Raw genomic sequence first — 18,141 nt, 5'->3', positions numbered from 1 at the left:
GACTGAGCCACTCAGGCGCCCCGGAAAAGGCTTTTTTAATACTCCCATTTCACAGATGTGGAAACGGAGGCCAGAGAGGTTGAGTACATGCTAGACTCAGAATGCGAAGTCACCTCTATTGGATTTCAGAGTCACTAAAACACGCGGGAGTAATGTAAGGCATCGATGTGAGTAGAAGACCTTCAAGAAAGAGGAAATGACAGACAACAGGCAGTAAAACTGGAGAGAGCGACAGTCTGGGAGAGCTGGGGAGACGGATGGAAAAATTACGGTTCTGTCCAGCCTTGTGTCTGTGGCTTGCACTGTGGGAGGGGGCTGGGGCAGGGGAGGGGAGTGTGTCAGCGGGAGGGGGTTGCCGCCTGCACGTGCCCATCTTCCCTGTAACCTGGCTCCCTGGAAGGCCATGTGGCATGGGACAGAGGTGAGTAGAGTGTCAGAGAAGGACTTAAGTCTTGCCGGTCAGAGGCTCCACCTATGGCCTCCAAATTGGCCTCGAGGGCCAGATTCTTGCAAAGGTGAGCATTCATCACTTTTACGTGTACGTTCAGATCCCTAATAAGAAAGTAATAATATTGCCAAGCCTTTACCACGCTATCTATGAGCTAGCGAGAAGACTAATTATCTGACGACACTAATAAATGGTTATGATGTTATTAAAAATGACACCAAGATAGGATTAATAGGCTCATCAATTGTAGGGAATCAGGTTTAACAAGGTCCCCTGCATGTCCCGTCAGGGCCCGTGCCTTGATGAATACTGGGCTGCACGGAGGCCGCAGATGAGGCCCCCTTTTTCCCCCAGATGAGGGTCAGCTGAGAGAGGTCTAGGTCCTGCTGGGCTTTTCTGGTCTGCCCCCTTGCTAATGCTCTTCCAAGCTCTGGATGCCCGGGATGGAGACGCTGTGGCTGGCATCAGCCCCAGCTCACTTCCCCATGTGGCCTCCGCTCTCCATGTGACCCCCTGTACCCCCCAGCTCTGCCTGCTTCTGCAAATGACAGGCTCAGAACCCACCAGGGGCCCCACATCCCAGTGCCCCACTCACAAAGCAGGAGTGGGGGAGCTGATAAATGGAGATGCCTCTGGGGCCTGCTGACTAATTTCCATAATAATTATAGTTATTACTAATAATGGTGACAACACCACTCCCTTCCATTTATACTGAATTCCACAATCTAGGAGCTTCCCTACCAGCTGTCTCCTCCCAGCCACTCGACATGCTGGGAAGAACACAGGTCAGGTATTAGAATTCTCACTATTAAGTTAGAAACTGGAGCTCGGGAAGCAGGATGCGGAGGTCCTTTCTTTCTTTTTTTTTTTTTAATGTCTCTTTATTTATTTATTTTTTTTGAAGAATATCTTTTATTTAGCAAAATTAGCTCTGAGTTTACAGGTACCTTAGGAAAAATACAGAAGATTTTTCCCAATTAAAAATATTTCTGACCTACAAAACTTTTTTTTTATGGTTTTTATTTTTATTATTATTTTTTTAACATATGCAATTATTTTCCATCCTTTACAATACAGTAGTTGCAATGACACTCAAAACAGAAAAGCAAAGTAAAAAATCAAAATCAAAGGCCCTTTCTAAAGCCCCTTCCCCGCCTCCAAGGAATTACCATAATGGTAAAGACGAAAATCCGGGCAGGTACTGACATGGCGCCGACTACATAATGCACATGGGCGAACGTTACCCTCCCCACAACCTAGGGGGTTGGTTCTGTTACCATCAGTCCCATTTCACAGACAGGGAGACTGAGACATAGAGAGGCCAAGAAACTTGTCTGGGGCACACAGCGAGTAAGTGGCAGAGTGGGAATCAAGCCCAGCCCCAGTTTCTGCTCTTTGCCATTCCCCTCTCCTACCAGCCTTCCACGGGAGCCCGGTTTCCCGGGCCCTAGGAAATGATGCCAAGGTAAGCTCTTCTGAAGTCTTTGCACTCTGAGCTCCAGCTCCCTCTCTTCCAAGTCTCCAAGGTCCCTTCAGGGCAGCTCCTTTCAGTAGAGGCAGGAGGCTGAGCACAAAGCACACCTGTTGCCTCCGCCCACCCAGAGAGGCAAAGTGACAATAATCCTGCCTTGCTGGTTACTTTTCATGCAAAGAGCCTACCTCTCTGCCCTGTCTCCTGCCAAAGATGGTTGGAGCCCAGGGCTTCAGAAAGCAGAGAGCCTCCAAAGATTCTGCCATTCTGAAATCCCAACTCTGCCGCTTACTAGCCTGTGGGTCCTCACCTCTCTCTGCATCAGCTTCCTTGTCTGTAAAATGGGTGGTGATAACAGTACCTACCTCACCGTCTTGTTGCAAGGAGAACGGAGAGAAGGGCTAGAAGAGGTCTGGCATAGGTTAGGTCCTTGCAGACCTTAGCAGGTCCTTGACAACTAATGCCTCTGAAAGCTGAGCGCCCCCCACACCCAGGGCTGGAAGGCGGGCAATGTTTATCATGTGGGAGCCTAGGCAAAGGGCTCCTCACTGAATTCCGAGCTTTGGTAGCTGTGGCTTACTCCTATTTTAGAAGTGAAGACACGGAGACTCAGTGAGGTTATGAACTTTCCCATCCGCACACCTGTCAAGTGGTAAAGTGGGGCTCTGCACCTCAGTTCTATCGGACTGCAGCCTGGGCTCCTGACTTACTGACTCTACAAACCTTCCTCTTACTGAGGGCTGCACCCCATGCCTACTGCTTCCCATCCAGGGACACAATAATCCTATAAGGAGCAATCTGCCCATTTGATAGATGAGGAAACCACTTACAGAGGTCCCCCTGACCTACCCCGGTTCACACAGCTGACGAGTGAGAAGCAGCACTCGAACCCAGGGCCCCTGACTTTCCCCCTTCCGCCGTGGCTTCTATCTTCCTCCCAGGGTCCCAGGAACCCCACGCTCCTCTCACCAGCTTTTCCTTTGCCCCAAAGCTCTGCCTGTCTGCTTACCTGGGTCCTCTCCCCGTTCAGGCTCAGCTGGCCCTTGCCTGTCCCTTCACACAGCTGTCAGCTCCCTGCACCACCTGTCCCCTCACTGGGCCCAGAGATGTTCAGGCACTCATGGACCTCGCTCTGTTCCCTCGAGTGTGGTGAGGTGTTTTGCACGGGTACCTTGCCTACATGGCTGGGGCATCCTCTGGTCACCCTTAGGGGAGCAGGAGGCAGTGGGGAGCTAAGGAATCCCTCCAGAGTGAGCTCACCAAAGTCACCAGTGGGGCAGGCTCAGTCAGACCAGAGGCAGTGCATTTGTGCAAGGCAACATCTGGGCTCTGGGGGGCGTGAACAAGGCAGGCCCAAGGGAGTAGAGTCCTCCCCAAGGTCACAGCCTTTGTCTCCGTCTCCCCTCCCACCTGCCAGGATGCCCCACCATGATGTGCTTGGACTTGGCCAAGCCTCCCAGGGGGTCCCCAGCACCCATGCTCCCCTCTTGCTTACATGGTCGATGAGCTCCTTGATCATGCCGTTCCATTGGCCCTTGTCATCCTGTGCCCCGTACTTGCCGTCCTCCACCAGCCGGATCTCATAGGAGAAGCCGAGGATGTGGGCCAGCTCCTTCAGCAGGTCGATGCAGTAGCCCTCAAAGCGGTCATTCCCAAATAAGGTCCGGTCGGACTTCCGGAACATGACAAAGGGCTCCTCCTGCAGGGACGGATGCGAGAGGAGGCCGATCAAGACTGAGTGGGTTGGGGGGAAGCTCAGGCTGGAACTTCTGCTTGTGCATCTAGGAAGCCTTTGGGGGAGGGGGTTTAGAAGAACTGCCTGTTAAGTCAGGCCAACACTGCCTCACAGATGGTCACCTTCTAGCAGTCCCTGGTTTGAGGTGGATTAATTGTCCACCAGTCACAGAGTGAGTAGGTGGGGGAATGGGGCATTTGAACTCACGACGATCTGATTCTGAATCTCATGCTCTCTGCTGCACCATCCATGGGGGCCAGCGGTTCTCAAAGCGTGGCCTCCCTGACTTCTCCCCCAAATACCTTCTCACGTCCAGCATTCGGATATGCCGGGTGAGTCACAAGAGCCTGCATTTGCATGTGGACGCGCCAGGCATAAGTCAGCAGACACGACAGTGCCTGTGAGAGTCTAGCACACAGCCCCGCAAGGGAGTGCTCGACACACAGCAGCCGACCTTGCCTCACTGAGCCTTGCCTTCACTCTTTGGGGAGCGGGGTGTGGGGGTAGGGTCCAACAATCCCATTTTACAGATGCAGTAAGTGAGCTCACAGGACAGGATGTGAGCTCACCCTGCTGGAATGGAGAGGGTATGAACTCAGGCTGGCGTGGTCCCAGAGTGCAAGCTCTTATCCGCCTCCCTGTGCAAGAGGCACTGAGCCCAAAGTGCCTCTCCCTGGTGGGCACGGGGTGCCCGGAAGGTAGCTCGTAGAGCACAGGTCCCACTGTCCCTTGTCAGGCTCCCTCCCTGCCAGGCGATGGGGAGCCAGCGACGGGCTCAGGACAGGGCACAACCGGGTCTGATTTCTCACTTAGAAACAAACCCCTCACTGCCCCGCAGAGAACTAGAAGAGACAGGACAGACCGTGGAAAGTAGCCATTGACCTTGTCCAGTCCGAGGTCCAGGGAGTGACGAACTGTGGGCTCTGATGTGGCAAAATCCAGGCCCACAGCACTGTCCCGAAGTCCAGGCCAACCCACAAGTCTGTGTTTCTTTCCACTGGCTCCGTCCACCCAGCTTCACTGACAAATCCCTGTCACCAGGCTGCGATGCACAAGCCACCTCTCAGCAAACTCAACGTTGACTGAGCTCCTACTATGCACCAGACACCGCCTTAACTCTCTCACATGTGGTGTGAGGCAGGCCTCACAGGCTTGCAAGACAGGTGACGTTATCCCCATTCAATAGATAAGGAAACTGAGGCTCAGAAAAGGGCCGTAAGCTGCTCAAGGTCACACAGGAATTGAACTGCAGTCTGATAGAGGCTAGTTCCGGTCCGTCATGCCTATAGCTCCTCGGCCTCTAGCTGGGCCCTAACCCTCCCTGAAGCCACCTCAGATCCCCACCCGCATGTCAGAATGTCTCAGGTCTACAGCTGATAGGTGACACAGTGGCGACAGGGTGCACGTGTACTGGCAATCCCATGTCCACACGCCCATGAGAAAGCACACGCCCAATTACTGTCCTGTCAAGAAGGGTGGCTCTTCCTTTGTCACTTTGGGCCCCTGGGGCAGGGTAAGCAATGAAGGCCCCCAGAGAACACCCTCCCTGGAGTTTCATGGGAGCAGAAACCTACCAGCAGCCTGTTACCAGGGTCCCGTGGCGGCAGGTGGCCTGATTCTCTGCTCCTGGTTCTCCAGCACTGCTACCTTTCAAAATCCTACCACACCCCAGGGCTCATTTACTCTAGATTTTCAACAGTCCTTCGGGATGCCTCACAGAAAGGACAGGGCTGGAGGTGTGGGGAGCCCCAAGGGGTTCCTGGCTCTCCAGGGATTCTGAGAAAACCACCTCACAGCTTAACTGGGTGGAAACACTGGATCTTTCAGCTAGACTCCATGCTGAATCTCTGTGCCTCCCATCCCCACCTTGCAACCAAGTAGGCAGCTCACAAGATTGGAGAAGAGAGCCCCGGTGGGGGCGGGGAAGGTTCTGGGGCTACTTGGAGAGAAGGGTGCTTTGGTTTGGGCACTCACGCCATTGTGCAAATCCATCTCTGGGAAGGTGCTGCCCGAACCCTGGCATGGGGCTTAGTGAGCAGGGCCTAGAGGCAGGAGTTTCAGTCTTAACCTCTCCTTTTGCTCAGACATTCTTGTGCAGTGAACAACGTGCACCACTGTACCTGGTGGCCCTGATCTTAGCTCAAGGAAAGAGCTGGAGAGAAGGTGCCATCTCCTCCAGGGGAATCACCAACCACACACTGATTCCTGGGCACAACCTACCTCCTTCTGTAAAATGGGGATAATAATAGAACCTACCAGACAGGGTTGTTGTGAGGATAAATGAGTCAATCTGTGAAAAGCACTTACAACAGGGCCTGGCAAATGTAAGCTGCCAAAGTGACTTATTTATTTATTTTTATTAAGACAGTTACCTTCTCTCTGTGTGCTGGGCAGCCGGTTCCTGCAGTGCCCTTTCCAGCCCAGAGACCACGCCCAAGGTCAGCAAAGGTTAAAAATCATAGCTGGCAGCGGAACACCATTTCAGGGGAAAGGTCCCTGAGATAGCTCACTTCCTGACCCTCCCTCCACGCCCCTCCCTGGGCCTATTCTCTAAAATTAGCACTTCATTTGTGAAGCCACCACAGCCCCAGAATCTATACATCTCCATATAAATACGCTGCCTTCGGAGCAGCTGTAAAATGCCATTAATTTCGGGAAGTGCTTTGCGGATGGCATACATATTTAACAGCCAAAGCCCAGAGCATTAAAATGGTGCTCGCCTTAGTAATGTGTCTCCAGACCTGCAACATTTCCTAGGGGGTAATTCTGAACTCCGCCAACTACTTATTCATGGACTATTTCACAATTTATTACTGGAAATGTCCAGACAGCCAATTCACAAGCTCTCTCGGCTGCTAATCGATTGCTCAGTGAAGGTGCCCTCAATTTCATAACTTCACGCTCTCCTATTGCTTTGGGAGAACAGCCGTAGGAGCGGGGTAATATTTCTCTTCAACAAGTCACAGGAAACAGGGGTCCAGAAAAATAACCTTTTCTGACTTTTCGTTGCCAGGGCTCACTTAGTCTGCTTTCTCCCTGATCGCTTATACCAACGTGAGAGCGGACCTTTCGGTCAGTTTTTTGCCGGTGGCAGGACCTGTTGGGAAGGGGTCTGGGAGAAGGGGGTGGGGGGGGTAAGGATCCCAGGGTGAGCTGCCCGGTATCTGACACAGACAGTATCACCATATCCCTGTATAAGCGTACACACGTGTGCACAATGCCACCGGCACTGACACCCCACTCTCCATGTCCTGTCTGTCTAGTCCTGCTCAGGCACAGAGACTGAACTGGATCCAAGACACACACACACACACACACACACACACACACACACACACCCGTTTCCACCTGTTAGAACCAGGACAGAGCATTAGGAGTCCTCCCAGTAGGTGGGCCGAGAGTGGTCCCTGGCCGGGGACCTGCGTGGGAGTCCCACGGGGGCTCAGTGTGCACACGGCACAAATGCACCCATCGGTGTAGGTGTATATCCAGACACCTGTGTGTTGCTGGCCCAGCCCCACACCCACACACGTACCCACACCGCAGCGTTCTTCGGCAGCCAAGAACCCTGAACCTTCAAAGGCAGGGCCCCCAGGAGTGAGTCGGGTGTGCTTTCTCGGTGTGTGAGCTGAGGTTTGGGCGGATGAATGTTTCATGAGCCCACGGAAGAGCAGAACCAGAACAGAAGCCAGGGCCAGGGAGGGAGGAGGCAGGAGGGGCAGGCTTCCAGGCTCTTGCTGCTGCAGTTTTGAATTTGGGCACGGGAAAGGCCGTCTGCAGCTCGGAGGGGCTAGGGGGGTGGAGTCAGGGCTCTGTCCATCTGTGTGTCCAGGGTAAGACTCACTTTGCACGCAACCTCAGGTTTCAGGATAGGGGAGGAGAGGAGGCAGGTTTCGGGGCGGCCCTGCGGGGACCTGTGGCCCCTTTGCCACACCCAGATTCCAGGAAAAAGGAAGAAGAGAAACCCCTCTCAATAGGGGTCCAGCCCTATTCTCCAGGGGGAAAGCAGTTGGATGTTCCGGAACTAGGCTTTGGTACCTGCCTGTCACTCAAAGTGCCGTTGCCGGGACAACACACTTCCAAGCTGGCTGCCCCCGCCCCTCCTGCAGTGTTCTCAGCAGGAGGTGCTGGCTTTGCTTTCACCAGCCAAGCGTGGGGCTGAGTTTTCAGCCAGAGCAGCTGGGGCTGGGTGGGTCTCCACAACTGGGGTCGGTGTCCCAAAGAGAGCACCCCCGGGGGCTGAGACACGCAGACCATGCTGAGACTTTCAGGAGCAGCTGGAATGGCTCTAAGTTTCCACGAAGGGGCAGGAGGCCAGCCCTTGCGTGGGGGTGGGCCTCTCTCACTCAGGAGACTTCGAAGACATTTTCAGCTGGACAGCTCCCAGAAATGGGAGACTGGCGCAAAGCTGTGTCACATCCCCTGTCCGCAGCAGGGATACTCCACAGGCCATCTCTCCCATTTCTCCTCCTCCAGGAAAGGCTGGGCTTCTCTCACTGACCCTCAGGGAGAAGCAGACCCTACGGTCCGGGAGCTCTGGGCAGCGGGGGTGCAGAGAGCAATCATGGGTCACCCCCAGTCCGTGGGGTGAAGATGGCTGGTGGGACATCCGCTTCTGGTAGGTCCCCAGCTTTGTCAGAGGTCAAGGCATTAGGGACCAAGGCTGGGTTATTGCCACAACCTCAGGAGCTCAGACTTTGGGCAGAGGGGACCTGCAGTGTGACATATCAGTAGGAGGCGAGAGCTATGAGGGCCTCCGGGGGTCAATGTCACAAACCCTCATGCCTTCAGGGGCTGGTCAGGAAACAAGGAGGTGAGAGGCAGCTGAGTGTGGGGATGGGGAGTGGTGGGGTGTGTTGAATGCAAGTTTTAAGTCTGCAGGGCACCCTGTGCTGGAGACGACCTGTGTGGTCATGGCCAGGTGTCAGTCTACAGTGAAGTTCACAGCTCCCCTGTGGACAGAAGCAGAGGTTTGCTCTACAACACTCTGCATACTGTACCAAACCTGCACACTTCGGGGACTGGATTTAGGATCAATGATAGTAATTAGTAACAATAGCAGCTCCCATTTGGCATGCATGTATATTTATTAACTTATTTATATTACTAATAATTACATAATATAAATTATTAATTTATTTATATTTATTAATCACTCAGCCTCTCAACTCTAAGGAGGAGATACAATTACATCTCTTTTTCAGGGGGGGAAACTGAGACATGGAGCAGTGAAGCAGGTTTCTGGGGTCACACAGCTAGATCAGTAAAGCCAGGGGTCAGACCTGAAGGTTCGTGGTCTTTTTTTTTAATGTTTATTTTTGAAGAAGAGAGAGACACAGAGTGTGAGTAAGGGAGGGGCAGAGAGAGAGAGAGGGAGACACAGAATCCAAAGCAGGTTCCAAGCTCTGAGCTGTCAGCACAGAGCCGGACACAGGGCTCGAACCCACATACTGTGAGATCATGACCTGAGCCGAAGTCAAATGCTCAACTGACTGAGCCACCCAGGTGCCCCAGGCTGCGGCCATTTTAATAAAACTCACGCCTGTGGTCTTTCAAGGTGTGTGTATCCTGTATCCTTCCGGTAGATGATTCCCTCTCGCTGCCGCTCACTTGAGGGCATTGTTTTGTGGCTGAATCACCTCAGCTCACTTAATCACCCTTCTTCCTAATTTCTTGGCGCACACCCTAGCTCTACCTTTTTTAATCTTGCCTTGTGAAAAGTGTTTTATTTATATCTCACATTTTATGCAGCTCTGTTTTTAATCTTTTACCACCTTTTTATTATTTTATTTTTACCCTTTTATATTTTAGCTTTGTCACACTTTTATCCTTTTGCTTTCTGACATCTTAGCTTTACATTTCTTACCTTGTCTAGCTGGAGCTGTTAATTATTTATTTTAATTTTCCGTCTTTCCTAATGCCTTTCCTTTTCATCTCATTCCTTATTTTCATTTTTCTCATTATTATTTTCCTTTTAACTTTTGCATTTCATTCCCTTTCAACGCTCTCCTTTTCTATTTTCCTCCCCATCACTATCCTTTCAATTGCTCATAAGTCTTTAATCCCTTTGCTCTTTTTTATTTGTTTCTTTTTTAATCTTTTAGATTTTTTTTTTTTTACAATTTTTTCCCCCTGTTCCTGATGAAATCTTTTGACTTTCTGGTCTCCACAGTCTGATTTTTATATTGTTTTAGTTAATAAAAACTTAATCAATAAAGATAGGCAGATGTATGGTGTTAGGAAAGATGCCTGGTGGGGGAGGGGGGCTCATCCCCAAAACTGTGGGGCAGGTGTCTCCCCAGCTCTCTCATCCCTCCTCCAGCTCTGTCGGCAGTAGGTCCAGAACCATGGTTAGGGCTCCATCACCTTGAACATTGATCCCTTCAATGCTCATGACCCTGAAGACTGAGGGAGGGGGAGGAGACTCACAGGCTACAGTTGCTCCCTAAAAGCCGCTGGTGCCCGGTGTCTGCTGCTCACTGGGACAATGGGGTTGAAATACTATGTCCCCTCCTGCTCCGAGGTGTGTGCCATTGGGCCACCAAACATATGTCTGGTGAATCACACTAGAGAGGGGACACAGGAGCTTTCAGTGGGGCTGGCTGAGCTGCTTCCCCCGGGAAGCGGGTGGCGCCACCCCATCTCAGCATCACGGAGAATCCAGTGCCCAGGCGGGCTCCCAGGCTCCATCCTCCACTTCAAACCAGGTCGATCCCTCTGTTTTGTAGAGAATTTGCTTTATTCATATTACATTTATTGTATTGTATTGTATGATCTTAAAAAATTTTTTTTTTAATATTTTATTTTATTTTGTAGAGAGAGAGAGACAGCGTGAGTAGGGGAGGGTCAGAGAGAGAGGGAGACACAGAATCCGAAGCAGGCTCCAGGCTTTGAGCTAGCTGTCAGCACAGAGCCCAACGCAGGCTTGAACCCATGAACCGTGAGGTCATGACATGAGCTGAAGTCGGACGCTTAACTGACTGAGCCACCCAGGCACCCCTCATATTGTATGATCTTTAATGTAAGGAGCAGCTGCCTGAATCATCCTCACAAGGTCTTTGGTCAGAAACTACCAGGTTGCGATCAGGCTGCCTCTCCGGAGTGTGGCCCAGCTTCAGTGTCTCTGAAAGGGCGGGCCCCGAGTCTGTGGAGGCTCTGAAGGCCTTCCAGAAGGGGCTGGTGCACATGGAGAGGGCCCAGCACTGGCCAGTCAAGAGGCTGGTGGCAGGTAGGGGGTGTCCTTCTGCCTATCCTGGGCTCTAAGAGAACTTGGGATACCCCGGGAGCCACTCCTTGGATCAGAAGAAGGAGGTGCCATTCAGTGCTGGTGAATGGAGGGAGGGTGAAGGGGTAGAGTGACCATGGAGGAGAGCTCTCAGGATGGGACACCATGGCCTGTGTGTGGGTTCCCACCACCTGTTGGGCTCTCCGGGTGTGGCCATAGTACCCACCACAGCTGGGGGGACTCCTGGGAACTGAGGTCAAGAGGGGGGCCTCAGTCCTGGTACAGAAGGCAGGCTAACCTCCTTCCTTCTTCCCCATCATGATGCCTATTTTCAGGAGTGGGTGGGGGCAGAGGGTACATGCAAACACACGGTCTCTGCACATGGGCTTCGAGCGGCTCTCCGACAGGCACGAGCACCAGCCCAATCCGCCTGTGGGAAGAGGCCGCTGAAAGCCACCCCCGGGGTCCTTGGCCTGTGGCCATGAGCAGAGTTGCTGCACTCCAACTGCTGAAGCCTTTCTGAGGGACCCTCAGTGTTTCCCTGTCTTCCCGCCTCACAGCAGCCCCCCAAGAGGTGCCCGGTCTGTGCCACGCAGGGCGACAGAGGGGTCTCTCCAACCCGTCCCTGGCTCAGACGGTCCCTCCTGCATGGCTGCGGGCTCTTACCAGCACGGTGGTGACGATGAGTGACCTGTTCGTCAGGGAGTCCGTGACATTAGGGCCTCGGCCTTTGGCGACCTCTGTGATGTTGAGCCCCTCCGAGGGACTCCACACCCCGACCTGGATGGACAGACAGACGGAGAAAAGGCGCTGAGTCCTCAGATGGCCAGGAAGGCCATCATCTCCTGCTCATTCCTGGCGAGCCCTGTCGTCATGGCCGACACGCTGTGAGCTAACTCCTGACAACCTTGCTGCCTTCCGTCTTCCCGGAGGAGGTGCCCCAGGTTGCGTCTCCTGAATTCCAGTACCTCCTCCTGGCTGGTGAACCCATCACAGCCAGAGGGGAAAATACAGAGAAGGGGGTGTGTGTAAAAACAGCCCAGGGACCTCAGCCTGGGTGAGCCCGGTGGGCCTCCCTCACCCTGGAGAGGATGCTGGGCACACAGCTGCTCACCCATCGGGTCTCAGCCCTGGTGCCACCTCCTGGGCCCAGAACACCCTCTGAAGCCCAGGGCAGGGCCTGGAGCAAGGGAGATGTTCACCCAGCAGTCGAGGAATGGGTTAATGGGTGATCAGATGTGTCCCATGCAGGAAGGCAGGCTGGGCAGGAACTGGCCTCTGGCAGACCAAAGAGCGGAGGGTCCTCAACTGCGGGCCTGACTGCTGTTGGGTTTGCTTTGTGGTTTTACTTCTAAAGTTGGCAGACACTCTGGCCAAGGTGGCATAATCTGTCTCTCCATGTGCCCTCGTTGTTCTTCGTCCCAAGGCTGGAGGAGGCCAGGGAAGATCAAGTTTACCAGTCATTGCCTCGGGCCTCATGAAGGTCCAGCTCTGCCCAGCTCCACCCTCTCCCTCCCGCATCCCCTCCCTCAAGGTTTTGGCATGCCCATTCTGTCCTTGGCCTAGCTGGGGAGGGGGGGCGTGGGACGGGGCACTCAGGAAACTTAATCAATTACACAGAGAGGCCAAATGCAAACATCCCATTAAGAGAGCTGTGCAAAGCAGATAGCAGAGAGACATGTAATTATGCCCGGGTAATTCTGCCTTAATCCTCCCAGAGCCACCGGCTGGAGCTGGCTGGATCAGCTATGACCCGGCTTAGCAAACAGAAGTGATGAGACAAGAGGCAGGGTGGCTGTGTTTGGGCTCAGCACCCTCTCCAGGCAGGATTCCCGTCTATGCAGACCCCCCAGAGCCAAGAGAAGAGACAGGCAGACTGCCTCAAAGAGGCTCTCCTCTCAAGGGGTCGAGCTCGTGAGGGTCCCTAGCAGGACACCCAGTGCTCAGGACACATCTGTCCCGGGTACTTTGTGCTTCCTCATCCCAGGAAGTTCCTATTGACTTCCGGCCACATGCCTGCCTAGATCCCGGGAGCCATGGGGGGTGTGAGAACGGTTAGGATGGAGGAGGACCCAGCCTCCTATATGGGCTGTCTGCCCACAACTTCATGTCGCTGTGCCTGGGAGCCCCTGCAGGGTACAGGTCAGCCTCTGTCCAGGTATATAGTAGGAGAGCTTTTTTGGGTGTTAGCTATTGTCACTTTGTCCTTGGGAGAAGGATGCTGTGAGAGGCTCAGATGGAAAGTGTGCTCATGATCCCATTACTGGTGTCTGCCGCGGGCATAGGAGTGGGTCGCGCTGGCATACGTGTGTCTAATTGCCGTCCTTAGACTTTCAGGCCATCTCTGAGATGGACAGCTGAGAGAGCAAACACGAGATGCCACCTGAGTGAAAACCACTGCAGCAACACTGCCGGAGAAGGAAGCCCTCCCCACCCTGCCGCAGCACCGGGCATGGCACACAGCTCAGTGAGACCTTTCGTGGGAGTAGGTTGGACCTGCTGGTCTCCCTGAATTTAGGAGCAGAGGCCACAGCGCCTATTCCTAAGGGACTGATTCTGTATGCAGAGGAAAGGTGGCGTTTCCCTGCCACCCCTGCCCAGTGGCCTCCATTAGTCTGTGGGAGACTCAGGAGTGAATGGAGTAAACTTGCCACAGGCAGTAAACCCGGCCAGAGGCAGGTCTGTGCCTGAGGGAGCCATCCCAGGAGACAGAGGCAACCTCCACAACCTGGGCGATCACTCAGCCAAAGGAGGGCCCGGAGGGAGTGGGAGTGACCGGGCCCTGGGGAATGTTCTGGGCACAGTGGAGGCTGCGCCTGGAGAGGCAGGTTGGGTTGTTTCTTGGGAGAGACATAAAGGCCCAAGTGAGGGGCTGGAGTGTAACTCGGCACTGGGCACGTGGGCAGGTGCAGAGCAGGGCAAAGCTGTGCTCTGGAAAGCTGTGTGTGTGTGTGTGTGTGTGTGTGTGTGTGTGTGTGTGCGCGCGTGCGTGTGCGCATGTGTGACTGAGGGTGGCTGGAGGCTCAGGGGTGGAGGTGGAGAAGCCAGGGCTGAGCACTAAAACGATTCAAGGAAGAGATGCCTGCTCAGGGCAGACAGGGGTGGAGAGGAGAGGAATCAAGGCATCTTGAAGGCCCAGGGGCATCCAAGCCGGCCCCTCCCTCCTTCCTGGCTTTTGTTCCCTGAACTTTGTTCACCCCACTCCCAGGGCTGGAGAGGTGCCCTGGTGGGAGAGGCTGTGTCTGAGCCCTCCGCCCTGAGGTCCCAAGACTTCGAAGAATTAGGGCTAACGTTGAATCTCCTTCCCAGCCCGGCAGCCTGACTGGACAGAAGATGCAGAAGGTTCCCAGAATCGTTTCTCGGCCTTTTGGCTAAGATCAAGTGAGGTCCCCACAGAGAATCGGCTTCATTACAAACATCTGATGGTAGCCAGATGACGGCCCCATAGGGCTTGCTTTTCTTATCCAAAACCCCTGAAATCATTGGGACCTTAGAAACTGAGAGTGGGGAGATCAGAATTCATGTGCTTCAACCTCTAAGGATAAGAACCAACTCCATTTCCCAGACAAGCAATTGTGTGGCTTCATCTTTGCTTACATGCCTCCAGTGACAGTGAGCTCACCACTCCCCAGCCAGGTATGCCCTTGGTTGTTAGAGTTTCTGTTACCCAAAGTCGGGTCTGTCCCTCTGCTCCCTTAGCCTTGTATGCCTTGTCCCAGGTGAAGCCTCCCGGGGGGCTCTTGCTTACAGGGCGATGGCTTGGGTGTCCGTCATGGCCAGGCCACCGGGCTCTGCACCCTTCCAGTCTGACCAGGCCTCCACATTCTCCGAAGGGCCAGGGCACAGGCCATGCCAGGTCACGTTGAGCCCCCAAGGTCCCGTCCCCTCCCTCTCCTGAGCCCACGCACCTTCTCCAGGCCATCCTCCTTCAGGCTGATGATGTCCAGATCAAAATCCGTCCGTAAGCCACTGGTTTTGTTGAAGACAATCCGTCCAGTTAATCCTTCCCATTGAGCCTGCCGGAAGGGAGAGGGCAGAGCGGCAATTCCTGGGGCTCATAAATCATCATTCGGTACAACTGTACAATGCTTCATTTTAATTACTCTTTGCACTGATACTGTTCCCCCAAGACCATGATTAATTAATAATCACCTCCATCATTGCTCGGGCTGTGGTGCGAGCCAGCGATTTCCATAAATTCTATTATGCTCTTTAGCTAGCTTTACATTTGCACCTTCTCGTGTACAACATCGATCTCAGATGCACTCAAATGAGCCCCCGCCTTGAAGCCAAGAGGAGGGGGAGCCCGTGTCAGGTCCCCAGAGAGGGGCAAGGAGGCAGGCGGGCGGCTTGGCACAGGTGACACCTACCTGAAGGCGGAAAGGCCAAGGGGACCAAGTCAGTCCCGGCTATAAGACCAGATGCTTCGAGTAGAGCAGGAGGAGACAGAGAAGTCAGGGCCACTGCCCCCAGCCCCAGCTCCACACACGTCATGGTTAAGAGTGCTGGGGTCAGGATGTGAGGGTGATCTGGCTGTGACACCTGTCACCCCATTGATCGCCGCATTGACTCGGCTGACCTGGCTGGCTAGACGGGTGTCCCGTTCCTCCTTCACCGCTCCCTGTGCCTCCCTCCTAAAGCTGCGCGCTCGGTCCAAGAGGGTGACCTTCCCCAACGGAGGAGGACCGCTCTTCGGTCAAGGGTATACGAGTAGCCAGAACGTCCAGACAAGCGCTCAAGAACTCTGGAGTCAGTGCCAGGTTCAACCACAGTTAGCTCCGTGAACCTGAGAATCCCACATCACCTCTCTGCCTTGGTTTCCTCCTACAAAATGGGATTCATGATAGTCCCAAAATGCCATGGGGGAGGGGGAAAAGGAGATAAATCCCGTAAAATACTTAGGACGGTGCAGGCTATGACCTGAGTCTTGAACAAACGGTAGCTTTTGTGTTTTTTATTGTCATTAACATCTCGAGACAGGCAGAAGTTCAGGGAACATGCAGGACCCTCGCTGAGCACAGTCTCATTCTTCTAGATCCAAGCAACAGCTGGCCACCGAATAGGCCTGCAGCCTGTTTCTGTAAACAGTTGATTAGAACACAGCCACACCCATGTGTTTACTTATTGTCTTTGGCCGCTTTGGAGCAGCTACTGCAGGCCTGGATAGTTACAAAGACACCATCTGGCCCACAAAGCCGAAATATTTACTATCCATCCCATTACAGAAAAGGTTTGCTGACTCTGTTCTAGAAAACTCTTTTCCTGTGGACCCAGCGCATACCTGCAAAGCACTTCACACTGCTCAGAGCATGTAATCTCCACGGTAGCCCTGTAGGTGGGCCAGGTCAGGTCACAATTCCTGTTTTACAGACCAGGAAGCAGGCTGGGAGGGCCTGTGTTCCAGAGCCTGGGGCCGCGTCCTTTCTCTCCCTTGTCCACAGAAATAGGAGGCAGCCAGCACACACGTAAATCCCTGAATGCCAGGGCTTTCTGTGTCTGGGAGAACAAACCCATACATCCTGGAGTCCCTGGGGACCAAGGAAGGCTGCAGGCTGGAGTTTGGGAGAAAATTTGGAGCTCACACAGCCTACTGGGCCAGAGGAGGTTAGGGAGGGAGGCGCCAGAGCACATGGGAGTGGGGGAAGGTCTGATTATCAAAGTGTTTGCTTTGCCAAGGTTGTTCCTACCCACACTGGGGTCATAATCCCCTGTAGTCTCTGAAAATGGCCCCATGGCCTCTCCCTGACTGAATGCCCCTGGCACCCATGCTGGTACTCATAATTTGACACCCAAGTTTATAGGATCATGGATCCCAGGAGGCCAAAGTAAAACCTGTGGGGCTCTCCAAGCACTTGGGCAGGACTAAGGCTCCAAGGTAAGTGTGCAGAAGAACAAGGGGGTAGACTGACCCAGGCAGGGGGGAGGGGCCTGGAAGCGGTCCAAGAAGCTCTAAAACAATTTGGACAGAATGTGGGCTTTGGACAAGTGATCCAATCTCTCTGAGCTTCAGCAAGGGGACAATGACCTATTTCAAAGGTGTTAAAAAAGGTGTATAAAGTGCTTAGCACAGTGCCTGGCATCTAGGATCCAACTAAGTGGTACACATAATTATTTCTCCCTTGGATTAGGGCTGGTACTCGGCTGAGAGGTAGGCTGGTGGTTTGGGCCAGGGCCTGAGGCCTCCTCAGTAGAAACCGGGTCACAGGGGGCTAATCTTCCCTGAATGTGCCTGGTCTAATCACAATCCTGACAGGTGGTGTCACTGTCACCCCTATTTTAGGATCAGAGACACAGTGGCCCAAATTGGGGCTGGGCTATAGAGAGTCGCATGTCATGGTGGTGCAGGACAGAATCCAGGTCCTCAGGAACAGGGATGACACACTTGGGGTCACGGTGCCCAAGTTCAGTGGGGGAGGCTTACAGAGCCTGTGGTGGGGGGGAGTGACTGGGAACGGGGCTGGGGACAGAGACTGAAAGATCCGACAAGGTGAAGCCAACAGTTTATGGTTTATAACTTCACAGGGAGGCTCAGCTCCCCCCTGGCTGGCTCCCCCTCCTCCGCACCCTCAGGCGATGGCCTGGCCCCCAGGAGAAATCACAGCAGGTGCCTTCAAACCTGCACTCAGAGCGAAGCCTTCCCCCCTGTCAGCTCTGGCAGAATTAAATGCCAGCAGGGGCCCCGGCCTGTCTGTGGGTGGGTGGGCAGGGCCAGGGCAAGATGCCGCCAGCAGCTCCTCCCCGTGACATTTCCCGGCCTGCCCGCCCCTTCCAGCCACTCCACTCGCTAAATGAAAGATGCTTCACACGCGCTGAACTCCGGCCTGGTATTTTCCCACTCCTCTCGGAAATGCCAAGTCTTTAAAATGATTTACTGTCACGCAGTCAGATGGGGGAGATGGGCAACTTAGAAATGGTCTGAGGGAGGACCGTGTGCCGGGCTCAGGCCGGGCGCACTTGGGTCCTGGTCACGGGCAGCTGTAGCACTGTGGGCAAGCCGCGTGGCTGCTCAGGGCTTCTGTCTCCAACGCCCTCAAACGCAGGTGGCACAAAAGTGTTTGTGAAAGGGTTCCGTAATGGAGTATGAGAGGTGAGGGCTGCTCGCTGGGCCAGCGACCAGGAAACAGAGGTACACCCGTGTGAGGGACAAGGGGACCCCTTTCTATGATGTGGGTGGTGACGCATCTGCCCCCTTTATGGTTTCTAACTAAGCCTCAAAAATTCCAACGGGTGAGGGGTAAACAGGGTGGGGGTCGCACCTCCAT

The 18,141-nt window shown here is 53.8% G+C and overlaps 1 protein-coding gene across 3 annotated transcripts in view; it reads right to left on the bottom strand.

The window, feature by feature from the left end:
- Nucleotides 1–18,141, bottom strand: part of GRIK3 (glutamate ionotropic receptor kainate type subunit 3) — a 223,364-nt gene that overhangs the window by 39,487 nt on the left and 165,736 nt on the right. The window contains exons 8-11 of one of the 3 annotated variants that reach the window (XM_029948708.1): nt 14,788–14,895; nt 11,546–11,659; nt 3,415–3,618; nt 1,870–2,012 (exon numbers count right to left, since the gene is read on the bottom strand). In XM_029948708.1, coding sequence (XP_029804568.1) covers nt 1,896–2,012; nt 3,415–3,618; nt 11,546–11,659; nt 14,788–14,895 — 543 coding nt within the window. In that variant the 3' untranslated portion in view covers nt 1,870–1,895. Of the gene's footprint in view, nt 1–1,869; nt 2,013–3,414; nt 3,619–10,657; nt 10,778–11,545; nt 11,660–14,787; nt 14,896–18,141 lie in introns of those variants that run through there. The other 2 variants (XM_029948707.1, XM_029948709.1) reach the window with 2 other exon arrangements.

The sequence above is a fragment of the Suricata suricatta genome, chromosome 8, assembly GCF_006229205.1.
Source record: "Suricata suricatta isolate VVHF042 chromosome 8, meerkat_22Aug2017_6uvM2_HiC, whole genome shotgun sequence".
Lineage (NCBI taxonomy): Eukaryota > Metazoa > Chordata > Mammalia > Carnivora > Herpestidae > Suricata > Suricata suricatta.
The sequence above is the reverse complement of the archived record's forward strand: the minus strand, read 5'-3'. Positions and strand labels throughout refer to the sequence as shown.